Genomic DNA, 17,461 nt, shown 5'->3' with positions numbered 1-17,461 from the left:
TCACTGCTTATTTCAGAACCATCTAGATATCTTTTAATTTTTATATTCATTAATACAAAAAGTTTTAATTTGAAAGATGCTTAGTATTTATTAACATATAAATAGTATGGCAGAAAACCAAACAAATCTCCTCGATTATTCAAGTTAATGTTAAAACATGCAGAAGATGTATGCACAAATGTAATTTTAACGGTTTTGGAATTTCTTAATGAAGCAGAAAAATTAGTGAAGTTATGGTAAGATTTTTAGCCATAATTATCATAAGATTTGAATCAGGTCATGTGAATTTGAATCCTTATCCATCCAAATCACCATTCCAATGTTTCTGTCCACATTTTTTATGCTCATCCAATCAAAGTATATGACTGTATTTTCCTCAAGAGTTCATAGGTTGAAACCTTTCAACTCCATTATCTTAGTGTGAAAGTCATAGCACTGGAGGGAGGGAGCTACAGTTATATACAGTTAAAGCAATATAAACTTTTATATAAATAAGTATGAATATAAACTTGAATAAATATGAAGACAAACTTTTTTGTCTTTTTTTTTTCTTTAATCATTTAATGCACATACAGTTTTGAAAAGATAAAGTTTTTTCAAGTCCCATTTCAACCATGTGCACTACAGATGTTTAACCAGAAAATGTTAACTCAGAGGCTTATAAAATAAAATTCTACTTTAATATTGCTGCTCAATTAATGGGAACTTAAGAGTAATGCCAAATTAATTATGAATGGAGGGAGGCCACCACTCAGCTATAAATGTCATGGGCAGAAATATTTGCTGTGTTTTGCAGGTGTGTCTATTAGATGAAAGTAATATCTAGTAATTAAAGTGTTTTTCAGATCAGTAGTCTTGAATTATAATGAGCTGAAGGTAGCCCCAATCTATTAACAAAAAATACAAGAAATATTATTTATTATAACTTTTTTTCAGCCTATCTTTCATTGTAGCATGACAGAGGCACTTGACCTTTAATATTGTGGGAAGGAATTATATCTGTGGAACTCATAGTGTCTTTTCTTGCCTCATCTCTCAGATGAAGCTCTTACAAATTTTGTTAATCCCATAAAACTCTTTTTTTGATGTGTTCATTTGAGAAGGTGGTTTGTTTCAGGAACTATAAAGAAGCAGTTGCACATTCCAAAACTTTTCTCATGCAACCAGTTCTGAAGTTGATCCCTATTATTATTGATTACTGCTTATCTCGAGGAGATGAAAAACAATCAGTGGTAGATTTTGTGTGTGATTGACTTGGGAATATGCCTAGTATTTATCATTAATATCTTCAAGATACGAAAAGTAGTCTTGGTTATCCACATATTTTTTCCTGTATTCTTAGACTGATTTACATTAATCCCAGTAAAACATCTCTGAATATAAATTTGCATAAAATTTCTTTTATTTTTGTAGAATTTGTAACTAAAATTAAAAAAGAGAAAATTCTGCTCAATTTGCCTGTTCTACTAACTTTGAAGAATATGCATTTAGCTACAGGAATAGGACATTAGGATTATACTTTAGTTTTAGGTGAATCAATAATAGTCAACAGATGTGTACATCTACCTAATATATATCACTTTTTGTAAATGTATATAAATATTAATGCCTTGACCAAAGTCTAAGAAATATCTGAGGTAAGTAAAGAATAATGATGTCTTCTAGAATTAAAAATGGCAATGGAAAAAAGATGAGTTAAAAAATCATCCAATCTTATACTAAACAGCTGAGTGATTTATAATGAGTGACAGTTCCCTTTTAACTATGAACTAGGGAGGGTAATGAACTCACCATTTGAAAACCAAAATACTTAAACAACAGCTTCTAGATAGAACTTCCTTTCCCAAAACACAAGTAAATGAACCCTGTATTATTTTATAATTAAAACTCATTTTTTTAGCTACAGACTGGTTAAGAAATGGGTAATGAATCTCTGTTCTTCAGAACTGATAGATTAAAATATTGACAAAGAAGTTAATCATGTACTTTGTGTTACTTTTTCGATCAGGTAATATTTTAGATTATTAGAGCTATTCAGATAAAATTCCATTCAATGTATAAAGAGACTGAATATTTTAGTAAATTTTTGATATGTTATTTAATCAAGGCATGGGGTCTACTGATTACCACATGAATTAACTAACCATGTATCAAATTTATACCTGACAAGCACTGTGATTGAAACAATGAGAGAGCTGGACTGGAAATATAGCATTAGAGGCAAAAAGCATGTTTAATGCAAAGAAATCACCACCCTTACTGCTACTCCCTAGGCAGTGAAGGAGGAGTTCCCATTCATCAATTCTGAACTGGTATAGAACAAAGGTTTCAGTAACATATAATTTTATTTTTATTTGCTTCACTTTTATCTTTTTGATGTAAATGCTCCAGCTACTTACATTAACGTTGCGCTTTTTTTTTTTTTTTTTTTTTTTGCTTTGCCTTTGTTTTCTGGTTGATTTTTATTGGAAAATATAAGAAATATATGTGTGTCTACTTCTATTATTTTGTGCAGGGCTAAAACCTGCTCTTGATACTGACACATCTTTTTTAGTATTTATGAAAGTTTCATGAAGGCATATGAAGAATTTAAGATCTGTATAGTCACTATATGCAAATCCATTAGTCAGAAACTCTATAACAATTGTTTCTTTCTTTGTAATTGTACTGATCACTGAATTTGTGCACAATGTTTCCAGAATACAAAATTTTTAGGGTAACTCTTCTCTGTGGGAGGCAGGGAAAAATAATACATGGTTTGTTTCCAAATGTGAGAACAATTTTACCTGCGTTTTTTCCCTTGCTTTTATCTTTATTCACCAGTTTGGCTTGGAAACTCTGTAGTCTCTGTTAGCAGTAAGCAAACCCTTTCGATATGCTCAGAGAAGGAATAGAGTTGCAATTCTACTCGCCTGAATAGTCCATTCTTAGTGGTGAACACTTAATTTGTGTTGAAATCAGCTGAATGTAGGAAGTATTCTTGTATGTCAAAGATCTTTTAATATACTTTTCTAATTTACTGGGGGAAAGGCATCTTTTATTATAATTGAAGCTTGAACAAAGGTAATATGATTATTTTCTTTATTGTCAGTAGATACCAACATAAATAAAAATGTACGCATGCATGATACTAATTACTGAATAATTTTCTCTTAATATTAAAAAAACCAAACCCCTGCCCAAAAAAAGATCTGCAGGCAGATTCCATAAATTAACCTGAAACAAAAGAGAAAAGAACACCAAGCGTGAAAAGGACAGAGATGGAAAAAATATCAACTGTTTGTGGGGATTTTCTTTTCCTTTTGTAGTAGGTTATGTGCCTGGCAGTATGTAGAGTGAGAGCTGATGTGCAAGATGAGATTGCAACTGTGGAATAAAATAGTTTTAAGAATTATTTTTGATACTGCAATGAACAATCTTTCTTTTCCTTCTACTAAAACACTCAGTGCAGCAGCAGGCAGGTAATGATGTGTCAATAAACCAAACAGAAGAGCTGACATCAAGGGTCTCCTTCCTCTGGGCTTGGCTCAGCACTTGGTGCTCTTGCAAATTATGGTGCTTTCAGTTTTACTGCACTTGTTTGTTGTCTCACCTGTGGGCCAGCTTTGAAATGTGTGCATGGTTCAGTTTTTGAGGAGTTTTATGCAAAGACCTTGAAGGGAGGTAATGCTTGGGGGTTTTGCTAATTTGCTTCTTAAGAATCTCCACACTTGCTATTATAATTCTTTTAGGAATATCATCCTGAAAACATGAGTGAGAAATAGGTAACAAATACAGGGGAAAAAAAACCTCACACCAAACATATGGACTCTTTTCTGTCTTTATATTAGTGCTTCTATTTGCATGTGATATAAATGATACATTTGACAGGGTGTTGACAGCCTCAGCTTTGAGATGCTGATTTTATGTTATTTCTTCTCTTTAAAAAGGCACAGATCTTCATATCCATATGCCTTTTATGTTTCAATGACAAATCTCAAAAATAATTTGATTAAAATGCACAGATTTCATACGTTCACTTCATACTATTTCCTTGCTATAATTTTATGGAGTTAAATAAGTTAGTAGAAAAAAGACTATTAATTTCCATTTAAATTTGTTGATGGTGGAACCCCATGAAAGCTTAGGAAGTCTTATATATTCTGTAGTCATAAATGCAAACATAACCTGTCTTCCCCAAATTAAACATTACATCAGTTCAAATCATATTTATGTACCTTCCTATGACATTTCAAAATATCACTGTGATATGAAGGACATTAATGCAATTTTCTGTGCCTTTGCTCCTCTTTATGAATTAATCATTTATCGGAATAGGTTTTTAAATAGCCGATAAGGATGGATCACTGTTTTTAAAATATCTTGTCACTGGCATATTCAGGCATTATATTATTCAGGCCATACATTTAGCACCCAAGTGACATAAATCCAGATGTGCTGGCAAGGCCTATAAGAAAGAATATTCCTAAATTAAAAATAAGATAATGGTGCTACCTTAATTCACATATAATCTCATCTTCTGGATCAAATTCTGAAGATGACTTATTAACTCATTCAAAATCTTTAGCAAAACTCCTACCTGTTTTAGGAAGGTTAGAAAGAAAATGCTGGTTCTTCAAATCTCACAAGAGAATGTAGGCTGTTACCACTTTCTTTGCAATTTAAACTGTATAAATTAAATTACATCTAGAATTTTCCATTTAATGCCCATTAACTTAATGAAGCACAGAAATGACAGCATGACTTAAATTGAGAATTATGCTACAAAATACACATCCATTTATTGTCCTAAGGGAGATCCTACTATGTCAAGAAGAGGACTATATGTCACTCTGAATATCTGTAAGTCAGCAACCAAAAGAAAATTTAAAAAATTCAATTTCATGTTCAGATGTATCACATCCCTCTCTTCTCCAAATGTAGTTCTCCTACTCAAAAAATCATAGTTTCAGAAGTGTTAGGGTACTTTAAATTTTGTTCCTTCATAGAAATAATATAGGATTAGAAGTACTCTAATAGTGGAGCAGCTAGTTAGCCCATAAAATAGAATTAATGTCAACTCTGGAGAGATGAAAGTTAACAAAATTGACAATAAAGTGTGTGTGTGTGGAAATTCTATCATGGAGAAAATTTGTATCATGAAGTGGTTTATGGGAAGTTCTGGTGAGATATTGAATATAGTTGGTATAACTTATTAATAGCTTCCTTTTGTTAATTATAAGTGATACACACCTAGCAGGAAATGGATTATTCTTATGCATTGTTTAAAAATAAAATAAATCCTGAAACCTTTTGTGTTGTTATTAATAAGTGGCTTGGACAGATTAGGAGAAAGAGTATCAAATTTAAACTGCGTTTTCTTTAAGTCTGTCATGATGTATATATCTCCAGAAGATAAGTAATTCTCCTGGAATGGATGTTTTTCTTTCAGTTACTGGAACAAGACTAAGTCCATCTCAGAACTAATTTTCTGTTGTTTTTTTACTGACTTGATTAGTTTCAGTACAGTTTTAAAGAAGTTTGAAATAAAATTAAGAAACCATTTTAATACTATTATAATATTTTAATTATTTTTTAGTTGATAAGCATTAATTATACCTTTTTTTCTTTACTATTTTTACTTCATTTAAGGACATTGGCATTTAAATGTGAAGTCTACTTGGAATTTATTTCCTTGATCAGTAGAAAACAAAAAAATGATGCAAGTCATTTAGCTGTGCTTATTAAATTGCTGTACAATTATTTATTAGAGATAGCTAGAAAAGGTTTATTAGTTTTATTTCAACAGATCATTCAATGTAAAGTCTCTGCAATTGCTAGAGACATGAGGATTTCTGCACAATAGGGTTTATGTGTATGTCATTCTCACAGATGGAGAACAGGCATCATAATAGTTCACATTCACTTTGTTTTCTTACAACTACTGCTGGTGTATTTTGTAATTTCATTGTAGCATAGATTCCTGTTTACAAATGTAAGATTTAATTACATTTCAAATTAATACAATTAGATCTTATTTAGAAGTGGAGACAATTCCCTATTTTTGTTAACTAAAGCTTTAGAATTTCCCTATATTGCAATTTGAAAATTATTCAGAGGTCAATTTACTGATTTGCAAATTAATTTTTTCTTAAAGTCTATTTACCAAATTTTTAGTTACTGTAGGAGTCACTAAATAAATCCTACATGACATAGTGTTGGGTTAGTAATTATTGTTAAGTTACAGTTTAACTGTTTTTAGGAATGATAGGAATGCAGCAACCTGTGATGTTTTAAAAAAAACCCAAGCTTATAAGGAAATTTGCTAGGAATTATTAAAATATTGTTCTATATCTTTAGTAGTCTGATAGAAGTTTCTGTTTCAAATATGGAAAAGAACAACTCTTGAAGAAAAATGAATAATAAAAGTGCTGTGTTTCAATTTACATATAGATTACATTACTCCTTCAATTTACAGAACCAGTTGGTTGATTTATTTTATTTCCTAGTTTCCTTTTACTTTATAGTAATATTTGAACCTCTCTTTACATAAAAAAGAAAAAAAAATGGTTCGTTTAACAATCCAAAGTTGGGGAGATGTGAGCTTTTCTATTACACCACCTCAGTGACTTGAAGCAGACACAGCTACACAAAGCAGGTGTTTGCTGATAGGTTGTGACCAGCATTACAATACTGGCAGTAAAAGAGAAAACACAGGTTTAAAAACACTGAACTGATATGGCACCTCTCCCCACTTCCACTGTTATGCAAAAATGGAACTGACATATTTTAAATTGTGCATTTGAAAAATCACCACAATTAAGTCAACTTAGCTCAAGAGAGGCAAACAGCATGTCCAAAGAATACTTCAGGCTGACTAGCAATAAATATCCTTTGGTAGAGCTGTCCTCCCTCTTAATGGAGATGTACAGATTTATCTTGTAAAACAAATACCTCATTTTTTTTCTTCATAACTGTAAAACTTTCATGTGTTTTACAGATCTATGACGGCAAAGACAACACTGCTCACCTGTTGGGTGCATATACTGGGGCATCATTAAGAGGCCTGACGCTAAGTAGTACTTCAAATCATTTGTGGTTGGAATTTAACTCCGATGTGGAGGGCACTGATGAAGGTTTTCAGCTTGTGTATACCAGTAAGTATTTGAGAAAACAGTAGTCATAGTTTTATGATCTTAAATGAATGAAAAGTCTTTGCTCATAACATGAAAAGGCAGTCAAAGTCAAATAATGATAAAATCAGCAATTCACTCATCTCTCATCAAAATAATATAGTTTCATAATTGTACCTCAAAAAATATAAACCACGTAGGATATTGAAACCTTGCTTTGACAGTACTTTGCATAGGTTGATAGCTAAACCACTGTCTTTTTCCTAGAGTTATTTTGAAGGGGTTTTTTGTCTTGGAAAAGGTAAGAAAATTTTTCAATTAATTGTATTAGCACATAAAAATATCGAAGTATATAAGTAACTTTAAATGTGTAACCAAACCCCATTGTTTCATATAGATAATTAATAAGTAAAATACATTCTCCATTAAAACTTGTGTCTGATACCAAATTTGCCTTAGACTAGCAAATTCTGAGCATGGATTATTGTTTGGAAGAATACAATTTTGAACCAAACTGAAAAGAAATTCCTAAAAAAGCCTTCTTACCTATATGCAGACTGATAGAATTAAACTATAAAGATTAGAAGAGGAAAAACTTTTTCGGATCTCTGGCCTAGAGGGTATACAGGAAATTATGATACATATCTATTTTATCAAGTGGCAAGTTCTGAAAATGTATATGACTGTTACACGTGTCTATTGACAAGTACCGTATATGATTTCTTTAGTGTATAATTATTTTTGTGACTGAATTATTATATAAAACTGAATTTTTAGCAAGCAGAACAGTATTATAAGGTAATTCTGCAATGTAGCTGCTCAAATCCTTCTTTCTTCCTGTGCTTAAATCATTTTCGCTTGTTCAAAAATGTTCTTATGCTCCAAAAGCTCTCCATCATGTTTTTAAAACTAATTCTAATAAAAATAATATAAGTCTAGCAGAATGAAAGGAAAATATTTCAAGATACTACAAGAGTATGTAATTATTTTTCAGGTGAAAGTTGCATAATTATTCTATGTATTAGTCTGTGATAGCATAGGTCTATACCCTATGATTAAAGATAAGCCTTCCAGTGCTGTGTTACTATGTAAGTGTCAAGGTATTTAATTTTTCTTACTTATATAGGTACGTCCAAGCCCAGCACTTGAACCTTATCATTAACATTTCCTGTCATTTGAGACAGGCATTCTTGCAGAACACACATTCCTACCCTGCATAGTTTATTAGCCTGAACCGTGCTGAATCTTCTTTTGTAGAATTGGAAGAGAACAACTGAGAAAAACCCACAGATCAAAATAAAGATAGGGAAGAAAGAGAAGATTAAAAACAAAGTGATGAAAAAGTCACTCATCACTTCCCACAAGCAGACCAATGCCCAGCCAGTCTCTGGGAAACAGAACAGCCCCTTTGGAAAGACTGTCCCCTAGTTGAATGGCTCAGCATGACATTACGTGGCATGAAATATCTCTTTGATCACCTGGGGTCAGCTGTTCCAGTTGCATCCCTTCCAGTCTCTTGCCAGCTTACTTGCTGCAGGGGCAGAGTGAGAAACAGAGAAGAACTTGATGCTGCTCAAGTACTGCTTGACAATAGTAGAAATATTGGTCTGTTATCAACAATGGTTTAGTCAATATAAAACACTGCACTGTATGGACTCCATCTCTTTTACATTCTCTCTTCAGATTTATATGCATGGATAAGATACCCCTGAGCCTGCTGAACAGTCGCAGCTCTCGACTTTTAGGAGAGATGCTCCCATCCTCTAATCATCTTAGTGGCCCTTCACTGGCTCTCTTCATTAGCTCCACATCTGTCTTGTACTGGGGAGACCAGAAATTAACACTGTACTCCAGATGTGGCCTCAACAGTGCTTAGGATAAAGGGGAAGGATCATGTCTGTTGACCTTCAGGCAACATGCGTCCTAATGCAGCCCAGGATAGCATTAGCCTTCTCTGCTGCAAGGGTATATTTCTGTCTCATGTTCAGTTTGGCATCCACCAGGACTCCCAGGGACACTTCTGCAAAGCTGCTTTCCAACTGGATGTTCCCCAGCATGTTCTGGTGGATGGGGTTGTTCCTCCCCATTTGCAGGACTTTGCATTTCTCCTTGTTGAACTTTCTGGGGCTCATGTTGGCCAGTTTCTCCAGCCTGTTGAGATCACTCTGGATGGCAGCATGACCCTCTAGTGTACCAGCCACTCCTCCTAGTTGCATGTTATCATCAAACTTGCTGTGGGTATACTCTTCTCCTTCACCCAGATCATTAATGAAGATGTTGAATGGGATTGGAACCTGTAGTGACTCCTAGGGCACATCACTAGTTACTGGCCTACAACTAGATTTTGTGCCACTAATAATCACCCACTGGCCATTTTCCACTTTGGGAAAGACAGCTAATGCTTGTTTTGCATAGACAATGAAACCTTCAGAGAGTACCATGGTCTTACCCTGGTGCTTTTAAGCACTAAACAAAATCCCCACAAGATGTAATGAAACATTCTGTGTCTTCAGGGACACTTTGTGAGGATTCATCCTCTTTCAGTTGCCTAAAATATCTAACTACTGCCATCCTAGATCCCCTTCACTATGCGTCTAGCTATGAGGTGCTTTTCCAGAAGGATACAATTTTCCCTTCGGTCCTGGTGGCAGAACTACCAGCACTGTGTGGATGGCTGGTTAGAAGTTCACTCTCAAGAGGGAAGTGATCAGTTAAAAAAACTACTTTAGTGGAGTGTCTGTAAGCAGGGCATCCAGACATGAGGACGTTTCAGAGATCAAAATATGCTTTAACTTCTTTCACACAGTATGATCAACAATTTTCTTAGGAGACAGAAAATTCTAACTGGTCAATAAGTATCAAAACTGGCATTATTAAAAAACGTTCTTCATTTGAGACTCACATTAGCCTCTTTTAGATCTTCTATGGTATGATCCATACTGGGAAACAATAGCTTAGCTAGGAATGACAAAACTTCAGCTAGGAGGTTGTGGAGGCTCTTCAGGAGGCGAGCTATTTTCAGTGACACTTTAAGCTGAAGGAAGAACTGGAATGATACATAATTTAATTGATTTTTTTATTTTTTCCTTATGTGAGCAAACAGACATATCCAACCTGCAGCCTTTGGTCTGTAAAACAAAATAATGACCATTTTTTCAACCAATTGATAGAAATGATTCAGTACCTGAGGAGAGATTGTGAAAGGCTACCAACTGTTGACCAGATGTACAAATGCTCTGAACAATACATATATGAAAACTCATCAACTGCTTCCATGTCACCTACAAGTAGTAATATAAATCTGGCACAAAGTGCCTTTTTACCTATAAACAGTTTGAGCTGCATGATATTGGTAAAATACATTTGATTTTGAACAAAGTGAGGTTTCAAGCTGCTTCTCAGTTAATAACAGAAAATCTTTCCACCAAATTACAGTTTATGTTTTCCCAAATGTTAATATGCTTCCCTGTTTCTGTATAATGCTTAAGTAATTTTGTTTCCTTCTTGCTCCATGTCTCTTAATTCTCCAAAGTGTCCAAAATGTTTCTCTTGAATTCTTTATATCATCATTATCACTGCTTCCTGTGTGTAGTTTTTAAATTTACAAGCTACGAAACACAGGATTATGGTAGGGGTTGATAAATATAACAGTATTTCTTTGGTGCCATAGGTGCTATTGTGCCATCGGTGTTACTGTGCACGGTAAGAACAAACAAATCTGCTGTGCAGTTTTGTTTATGAGCCTTTAAATGTATATTCACAAACAAGATTATCATCAAAGTAAATGGATAGTCACTGTAACTGCCATTCTACAATTTATCATATAATTTCAGAACTGATTGATAATGATATTGAATTTCCTTCTCAGTCTTTAATTGAACTCTTAGGAAAAATGTTGTTATGACACAGTTTATTTTGTATGCTCTAAGTGTGGAGTACAGACAGTCATCCCACTTAGACTGTTTAAAAGCAGAGAAGAAACCTTATATATGTTGTTATATGTAGTCTGAAAATGCTTGATTTCCACCAGAAAACAAACAAAAAAAATCTTTATTTCAGTAGTGTATGTATCTGATTTTGTAACTACAATATTTTATTCCTACCACAGGTTTTGAGCTTTCACATTGTGAGGACCCTGGTGTGCCACAGTTTGGATATAAAATCAGTGACCAAGGCCATTTTGCTGGAAGCACTATAATTTATGGATGCAATCCAGGTTACACACTCCATGGAAGTAGCCTTTTAAAGTGTATGACTGGAGAAAGAAGGGCATGGGACTATCCTCTGCCATCATGTATCGGTAGTAGACTCTTTTATTTTTTATTTACTTAAACTATTACCTGAATATAAGAAAGAAAAATAATGTAGGATTATTAGATTTGTGTAAAATCTGACGTGTTATACAGATCTATTTACAATTACATTTACAGATCTGTCTGAATAGGTCTAAATCTATGTAAGTGGTATTGATTTTCTTATGGTAAAAAAAAAAGATGATAATTACTAAACATCTGTGCATATTGAAATTCCTAATACATGAAAACCTGGTTATAATCATTAAATAGTCAACATAAAAAGCTTATTCAGAAAGCTGGGAGCATATATGTTTTATGAGGGGTTGTAAAGCTTGTTGTTTTTCTTTGCTTTTTTTTTCTAATTTTATATAAATAATATTAAGCTAGAAAATTTTCATATATTTACATATAAGTACTACAAAATCAATTAAAATAAAGATACAAAGAAATAAAGACATTGTATTTTCATCACTTGGCTTCTGTTATGTTGATGTGATGAAAAACCCAATATGATACACTTATTACAATATTACCATAAAATTATAAGTTCTGCAGGTATCTACAGACAATTCCTGAGCAAAAAGAAGAAAAGGCTTAAATATTTTAGGAATTTTCTTCCTTTTTCATCTCCTTTTAGACGAAATTGGGATTGAATGAGTAGGGGAAGCAAGGGGTGAAATGTACTTTGTGCCTACATTTAAGTTGAACAGAAGACAATATATTTTGGCATATCTTCATCAAGACATAAAGCCCATTTAGGAAAAATATACAACAAATAAGAACTGAACAGCACTCTTAGACTAATTAGAGGATAAATTCTTAAGCCCAAAATTTGTGATAAGCCTTAACTAATTTCCATATAATTTAATATATATGAAACTGAAGAATTAGGGGGAAAACATGGTGTTGGAACATGCCAGTAGCAAGCAGGAGGTGTACAAAGAACATATGCTACAAGTTGAAACAAAAATATCAAATAAAATGTGAAGGTGCCCGGAAAGTTGGAATTAAAAGTTTGAAAAACAAATTTTTGTTCCAATATAAGGATTAAAAATTATAGGTTGTATCACTGTAGTACACTCAGATACCTATACAAGTTAGTTCTTGGTTATAAACAGACCAAGGTAAGTATGTTTTTTGTTCTTTCTTTTTATTTTTTTTATTATTATTATTATTATTATTATTATTATTATTATCATCATCTAGATTGGGTACTGTGAACTATGTACACTATCTGTGTGAGCTTCAACTTTATCACATTTCAAACCCTAATATAATTAAAATCTAGATGGTCTACTGGAAGGGGGTCACTAGAATAGCTCACTGGTGGGAGTTGAACACTGTTGTCATGTGTTACCTACAGTTACCTGCATGACAGAGGCTGTTTGGAGGAAGATCCCTGGATTTAATTATTTAGCAGTTCCTCTCCAAAATAGATGCATACAGCTCAAAAGGTACAGTTGGCCACCTCTGTATTAGGAAGTGAGCCAATATTCAGAGCTGATATAAATGAACAAAAAATTTCAACATACTGAAATCCAGAGTTGAATCTGGACCTCTATTAAAAGTAATGATATACTGCATATACTCAAGGTTTTATATATTTTATTTGTTTCAATACTGGTAAACCATCCAAGTCAAATCACTATATTTCCAAAAATTATACAAATTAATCACCTAGGTTTTGCACTGATACCAGACTCATTATGAAAAATACATTATAATTATTCCAAAATGTTCTGTATAGGTGAATCTATTTAGAATATGAATTAATCTTTGGTGTAAACTTCTTGAGGTTTAAGTTAATCTTACTCAAAACATATCTATTATTCTGCTGTTTACAGGGAGGTTACTTACCTATGCATCCAGTTCAGAATAACATGTACTTGTATGTATTGCTCTTCATTAAGCAAACAAAAGGATGTAGATTGTGTCATTTGAGTTTAGAAATTATTTATATTGATTTTGTTTATATCAATTAGGTATTTCTCCATAGCCAAGTAGTAAAACATGTTTCTTGCATCCAAAGAAGAGTTAAACAGCTGTAAAGCTGTTGTCTGTATCATCAGTAGTATCTATCCTAACCCGAGGATTGCATAGATTTGGCTAAATAGATTTAAAAATAATTTTAATTTAAACAAGTAAGTTTTTTTGTATAGACAAGCCTAACAAATCAAAAGCTTTTGAATGTCAATTGTAAATAATGATCTTGAATTCCACATACCTTCTGTTTTTTCATGTTAATTAAGGATCACTGCATATGCTTTGAAATACTCTTGAAATACTCTGTTACTCCTGCCTGTAAACTGAGAGGGTGCTGCTTCCTGAGAAGTCACCACTAGCACAGCTGATTCAGCAATCAGAAAAACTGGGGAGCTGAAACCTTGTTGGAGAGGCAGAGATAAGCCACTGGAAAGAGAGAAGGAATGTTCAAAAATCATAATAAAAATTAAACCAGTTATCTTCTGTGAAAATTAGAAATTATAAACTTGTAGTTGATCAGTGGTCCTGGGTGAGATGCAAGTAATTTTAAATTTCATTCAGAGTGTCAGTGAGTATTTTTTTTCTTTATAGTGTAGTCTGTTTATATCCTTACTCTACTTGAAGAATAATGGACTAAGCTATCTTCTGAGTTGAATAATTATGAAAGATTTTTATTTTTTTAAAGAGTATTTAGGGATTAACAGATTGGCAAAGTGCTTAAAAAGATATGAAAGGCCACCTGTCTCTGCAAATTTGCTTTTATTATGTGAGAAAATCCATCAAGTGTAGCATTTCAATTATATTTTGTCATGGAATTCACAGATCATAAGGTAATATATCTCTCAACTAAATATTTTAGGTGATGTTTAATCAAAATAAAACTGCACTTTATCTATACCAAGAGATCTAATCAAAGTGTTAATTTGGTTTTGCACTTCACAAGAGAGAAAGCATTAGAGGGACTTTAAAAGGAAGGAAAGTGCAATGGGAAAGCTTTAAAGGCTTCAATGATCTACATTTTAAAAAAAATCAGGTTTTCTCAGAGATTAGGTATTAAGATTATGAAATACCCAGTTTTGCCTAATAACTGGCTGAGGCCATCTAAGAGGGAGCAATTTGCCACCTGTTATCCTCTAAGAAATACTATAGGTTCACTGTAAGGGCAAGTTTTGACAAAGATTTACAACTTTTTTCCTAGTGTGAAAAGCTGATTTTCTCTCAGAATAGCCTGGTTTTATTTAGTATATATAATCTATTTTTTTAAAAATATATATATATATTTTATTTTGTACTTATTTAGTTTTTTAAATTTAATTCTACTGCTTTAGGGTGACATGGTGTTCTTGGTGTGTTGGGTTTTTTAACAATCCATGATCCTTTCATTATATAATGGTTTGTTTTCTAATTATTAAGGTGTGTTATATTATTAGGAAAAACATATATGCCAAAGGAAAATACAAACATATTCAAATAAAACCACACTTACAGGTTCCTTTCCCAAGGCATTTGAAGTCCTTCTATGTAGTTTTACAATCTGAGGGCATTACCAGTTTAGTTGTGATACTTACTTAGCAAGAGAGTAGATGTCTAAATTGATTGCTCAGATGATTAGCTGGAAGACCATCTGTAATGAATTAAAAGTAACATGTTATGTAATGTTCTTTATTAGCTGAATGTGGAGGCCGTTTCAAAGGAGAATCTTCAGGAAGAATCTTGTCTCCTGGCTATCCTTTTCCCTATGACAACAATCTGCGTTGCATGTGGGTGATAGAAGTAGACCCAGGAAATATTGTCAGGTACTGGAAACAAATCTTACAACAGAACTTTTTGAATATATAATAACCAAATCTTAACCTGTACAGTGGTGAAAAAAAATGATTTAGGTTTTAAAATTTAAGATGCAGCTCAAGGGGAGTATTTTCAGCATTCTAAGTTTGAATATGTAGGTTTGTGTTGAAACTATTTTTCAATTAACATTGTCTGACGGAGATCAAACTTTAAAATTTGTTATATTTTTGTGAAATGCCTATGAAATTTAAACCTATTCATAACTGTATATAGGCAAAATATATACAGACTGGAACTGTTAACTGGAAATCTGGATAAAAATATTTAATATTCATGATATTTTAATGCAAAAGTTATAAGATTGAATACGTAAAAACTGAAAAGTGTTGGGGTCAGCAGAACCATTTAGTGGAATTTTTAAAAAACCCTGGAGTTCAGTGGTTATTTTAGTTAGACATATATTCACACTATATTGTATGAGTTAACAGCTCTATTTAATGTGTTTTCATGATAATGTGATACATAATATTATTGAGAAAAACAACACTATTTTCTGAAAAGATTCTGTGGGTACTTATAGATTATTTGAATGGCTGGAGTACTATATTATTTCATGGTAGGCAAATTCAAATATTATTGGTAGTTTTTATTTCAAATACATTTCTGTGTTGGGCTTTTACGAATCCAAAGGTAAAGGTGTGAAACGTAATGAAAAATCACCCATGGAAATCAAAGTTTATTTGCTTTCTTGATTTAGTTTTGTTGTTATATGAAAGCTGACAATAAAATCATGGTGTTCTTACAGCCTCCAGTTTCTTGCTTTTGATACTGAGGCATCCCATGACATTCTACGAGTTTGGGATGGTCCACCTGAGAATGAGATGCTACTCAAGGAAATTAGTGGATCCCTTGTTCCTGAAGGCATTCACAGTACACTCAACATAGTAACCATCCAGTTTGACACAGATTTTTATATCAGCAAATCTGGATTTGCCATACAGTTTTCAAGTAAGTTGATGAATTTAACTTTTTTATAAGGTGATTCATGCACAGATAATTTGAGAGAGTTCATTTGCAATTAGAAGAGGTAAAATTTAAGATTTAAAACTCCCAACTTCAAGACATATCATAAACAAAGTCTCTTTGTTGACAAGTGCTACTCTAATTGTGAACATTGTAAGTCCCAGAAGACTGAGTAATTGAGACTAGTCAGAATCTCCAACCTCAACTAGTTGAAGTGTTGAAGATGGGAAGAAACTCAGCACTCTTTCAGGTATCTTTAATGGGCAAGATGGCACTGTGCCACAGAAGGGAGTACATCAGCGCATCATCTAAGACAAAAAGGAATATATCTGAAGCTACTCACACAGCCAGTGTTGTGCAGGCAGAACACTGGGAACAACTGAAATCAGTGAAAACGTTTCTGACTTTGTTAGGGAAAAAATTGGTCCAGACTTACAGATAGGTTGTAAAGCTGTATTTTTATCTAAAAAAAAAAAAAACAAAAACAAAAAAACCCAACACAAAAACCAAAAAAAAACCAAACCAAAACAAAAAACCAGAACAAACAAAGAAAAACCAAAACAAAACACATGTCCTTTGCTAGTTTGGCTTTGTTTCAAGGGCAGCTGTGGCAGTGCCAGAATGCTCATAATTATGAAAAGGAGGTGATGGAGGCATGTTAAAGGCTCCATCCTTTTTTAATCAGTAAGAGGTTCTGCTTTCAGAGACATCTGTGCAGAGTTTTCATTCCTGCTGCGCTTGTTTAGGATGAAATGGGAAATAGCACTACAGGAACAGCAGTGTCCTTCTCCCTTTTGCCTTCTAGCTCTATTTCATCTCATTACAGCAGCATGGTAACAAATCTAAGCAATTACTTAACTATTGTTAAATCCCTTTAGATTTTTTTATGCTGATACAGAACAAATCCTTGACTGAGGTCCAGTTTGACCTTCTTTTTTTCTGGTCAGTGAAATTTATATTTATTTTTTTCAAAATTAGTAAGTTCTGTTCTAATATTTTAATTATGTTTAACAATAGAGATGTTTCTAACATGGGTTGACACAGACGCTCTTACTGAAAATATTATTTACCTTGTTGTGCTTCCTGTTCTTGGTAGTTGTATTAATCCTTGTTTCCCCTACCCTCATTCTTTCTATGTGTGTGATAAATACATGTGGGTGCACACAGTGATTTGAAGGAAGAATTAAGTATTTGAATGAGAGGACAAAGTAAAAGGTATATAATGTGTAGTGAAAGAGTGCATCTGCTCCATCTGCTGGT

General features: G+C 33.1%; 1 protein-coding gene across 1 annotated transcript in view; it reads left to right on the top strand.

Moving 5' to 3' along the window:
• Positions 1-17,461, top strand: part of CSMD3 (CUB and Sushi multiple domains 3) — a 622,514-nt gene that overhangs the window by 376,571 nt on the left and 228,482 nt on the right. The window contains exons 24-27 of the mRNA XM_026841511.1: positions 6,980-7,136; positions 11,221-11,412; positions 15,060-15,186; positions 15,984-16,186. Of these exons, the coding sequence (XP_026697312.1) occupies positions 6,980-7,136; positions 11,221-11,412; positions 15,060-15,186; positions 15,984-16,186 (679 nt within the window). The remainder of the gene's footprint in view (positions 1-6,979; positions 7,137-11,220; positions 11,413-15,059; positions 15,187-15,983; positions 16,187-17,461) is intronic.

Source organism: Athene cunicularia (genome assembly GCF_003259725.1).
Source record: "Athene cunicularia isolate RWA chromosome 2 unlocalized genomic scaffold, athCun1 chr2_part1, whole genome shotgun sequence".
In the NCBI taxonomy this organism is placed as follows: Eukaryota; Metazoa; Chordata; class Aves; order Strigiformes; family Strigidae; genus Athene; species Athene cunicularia.
This window is presented reverse-complemented; position numbering and strand designations above follow the sequence as displayed.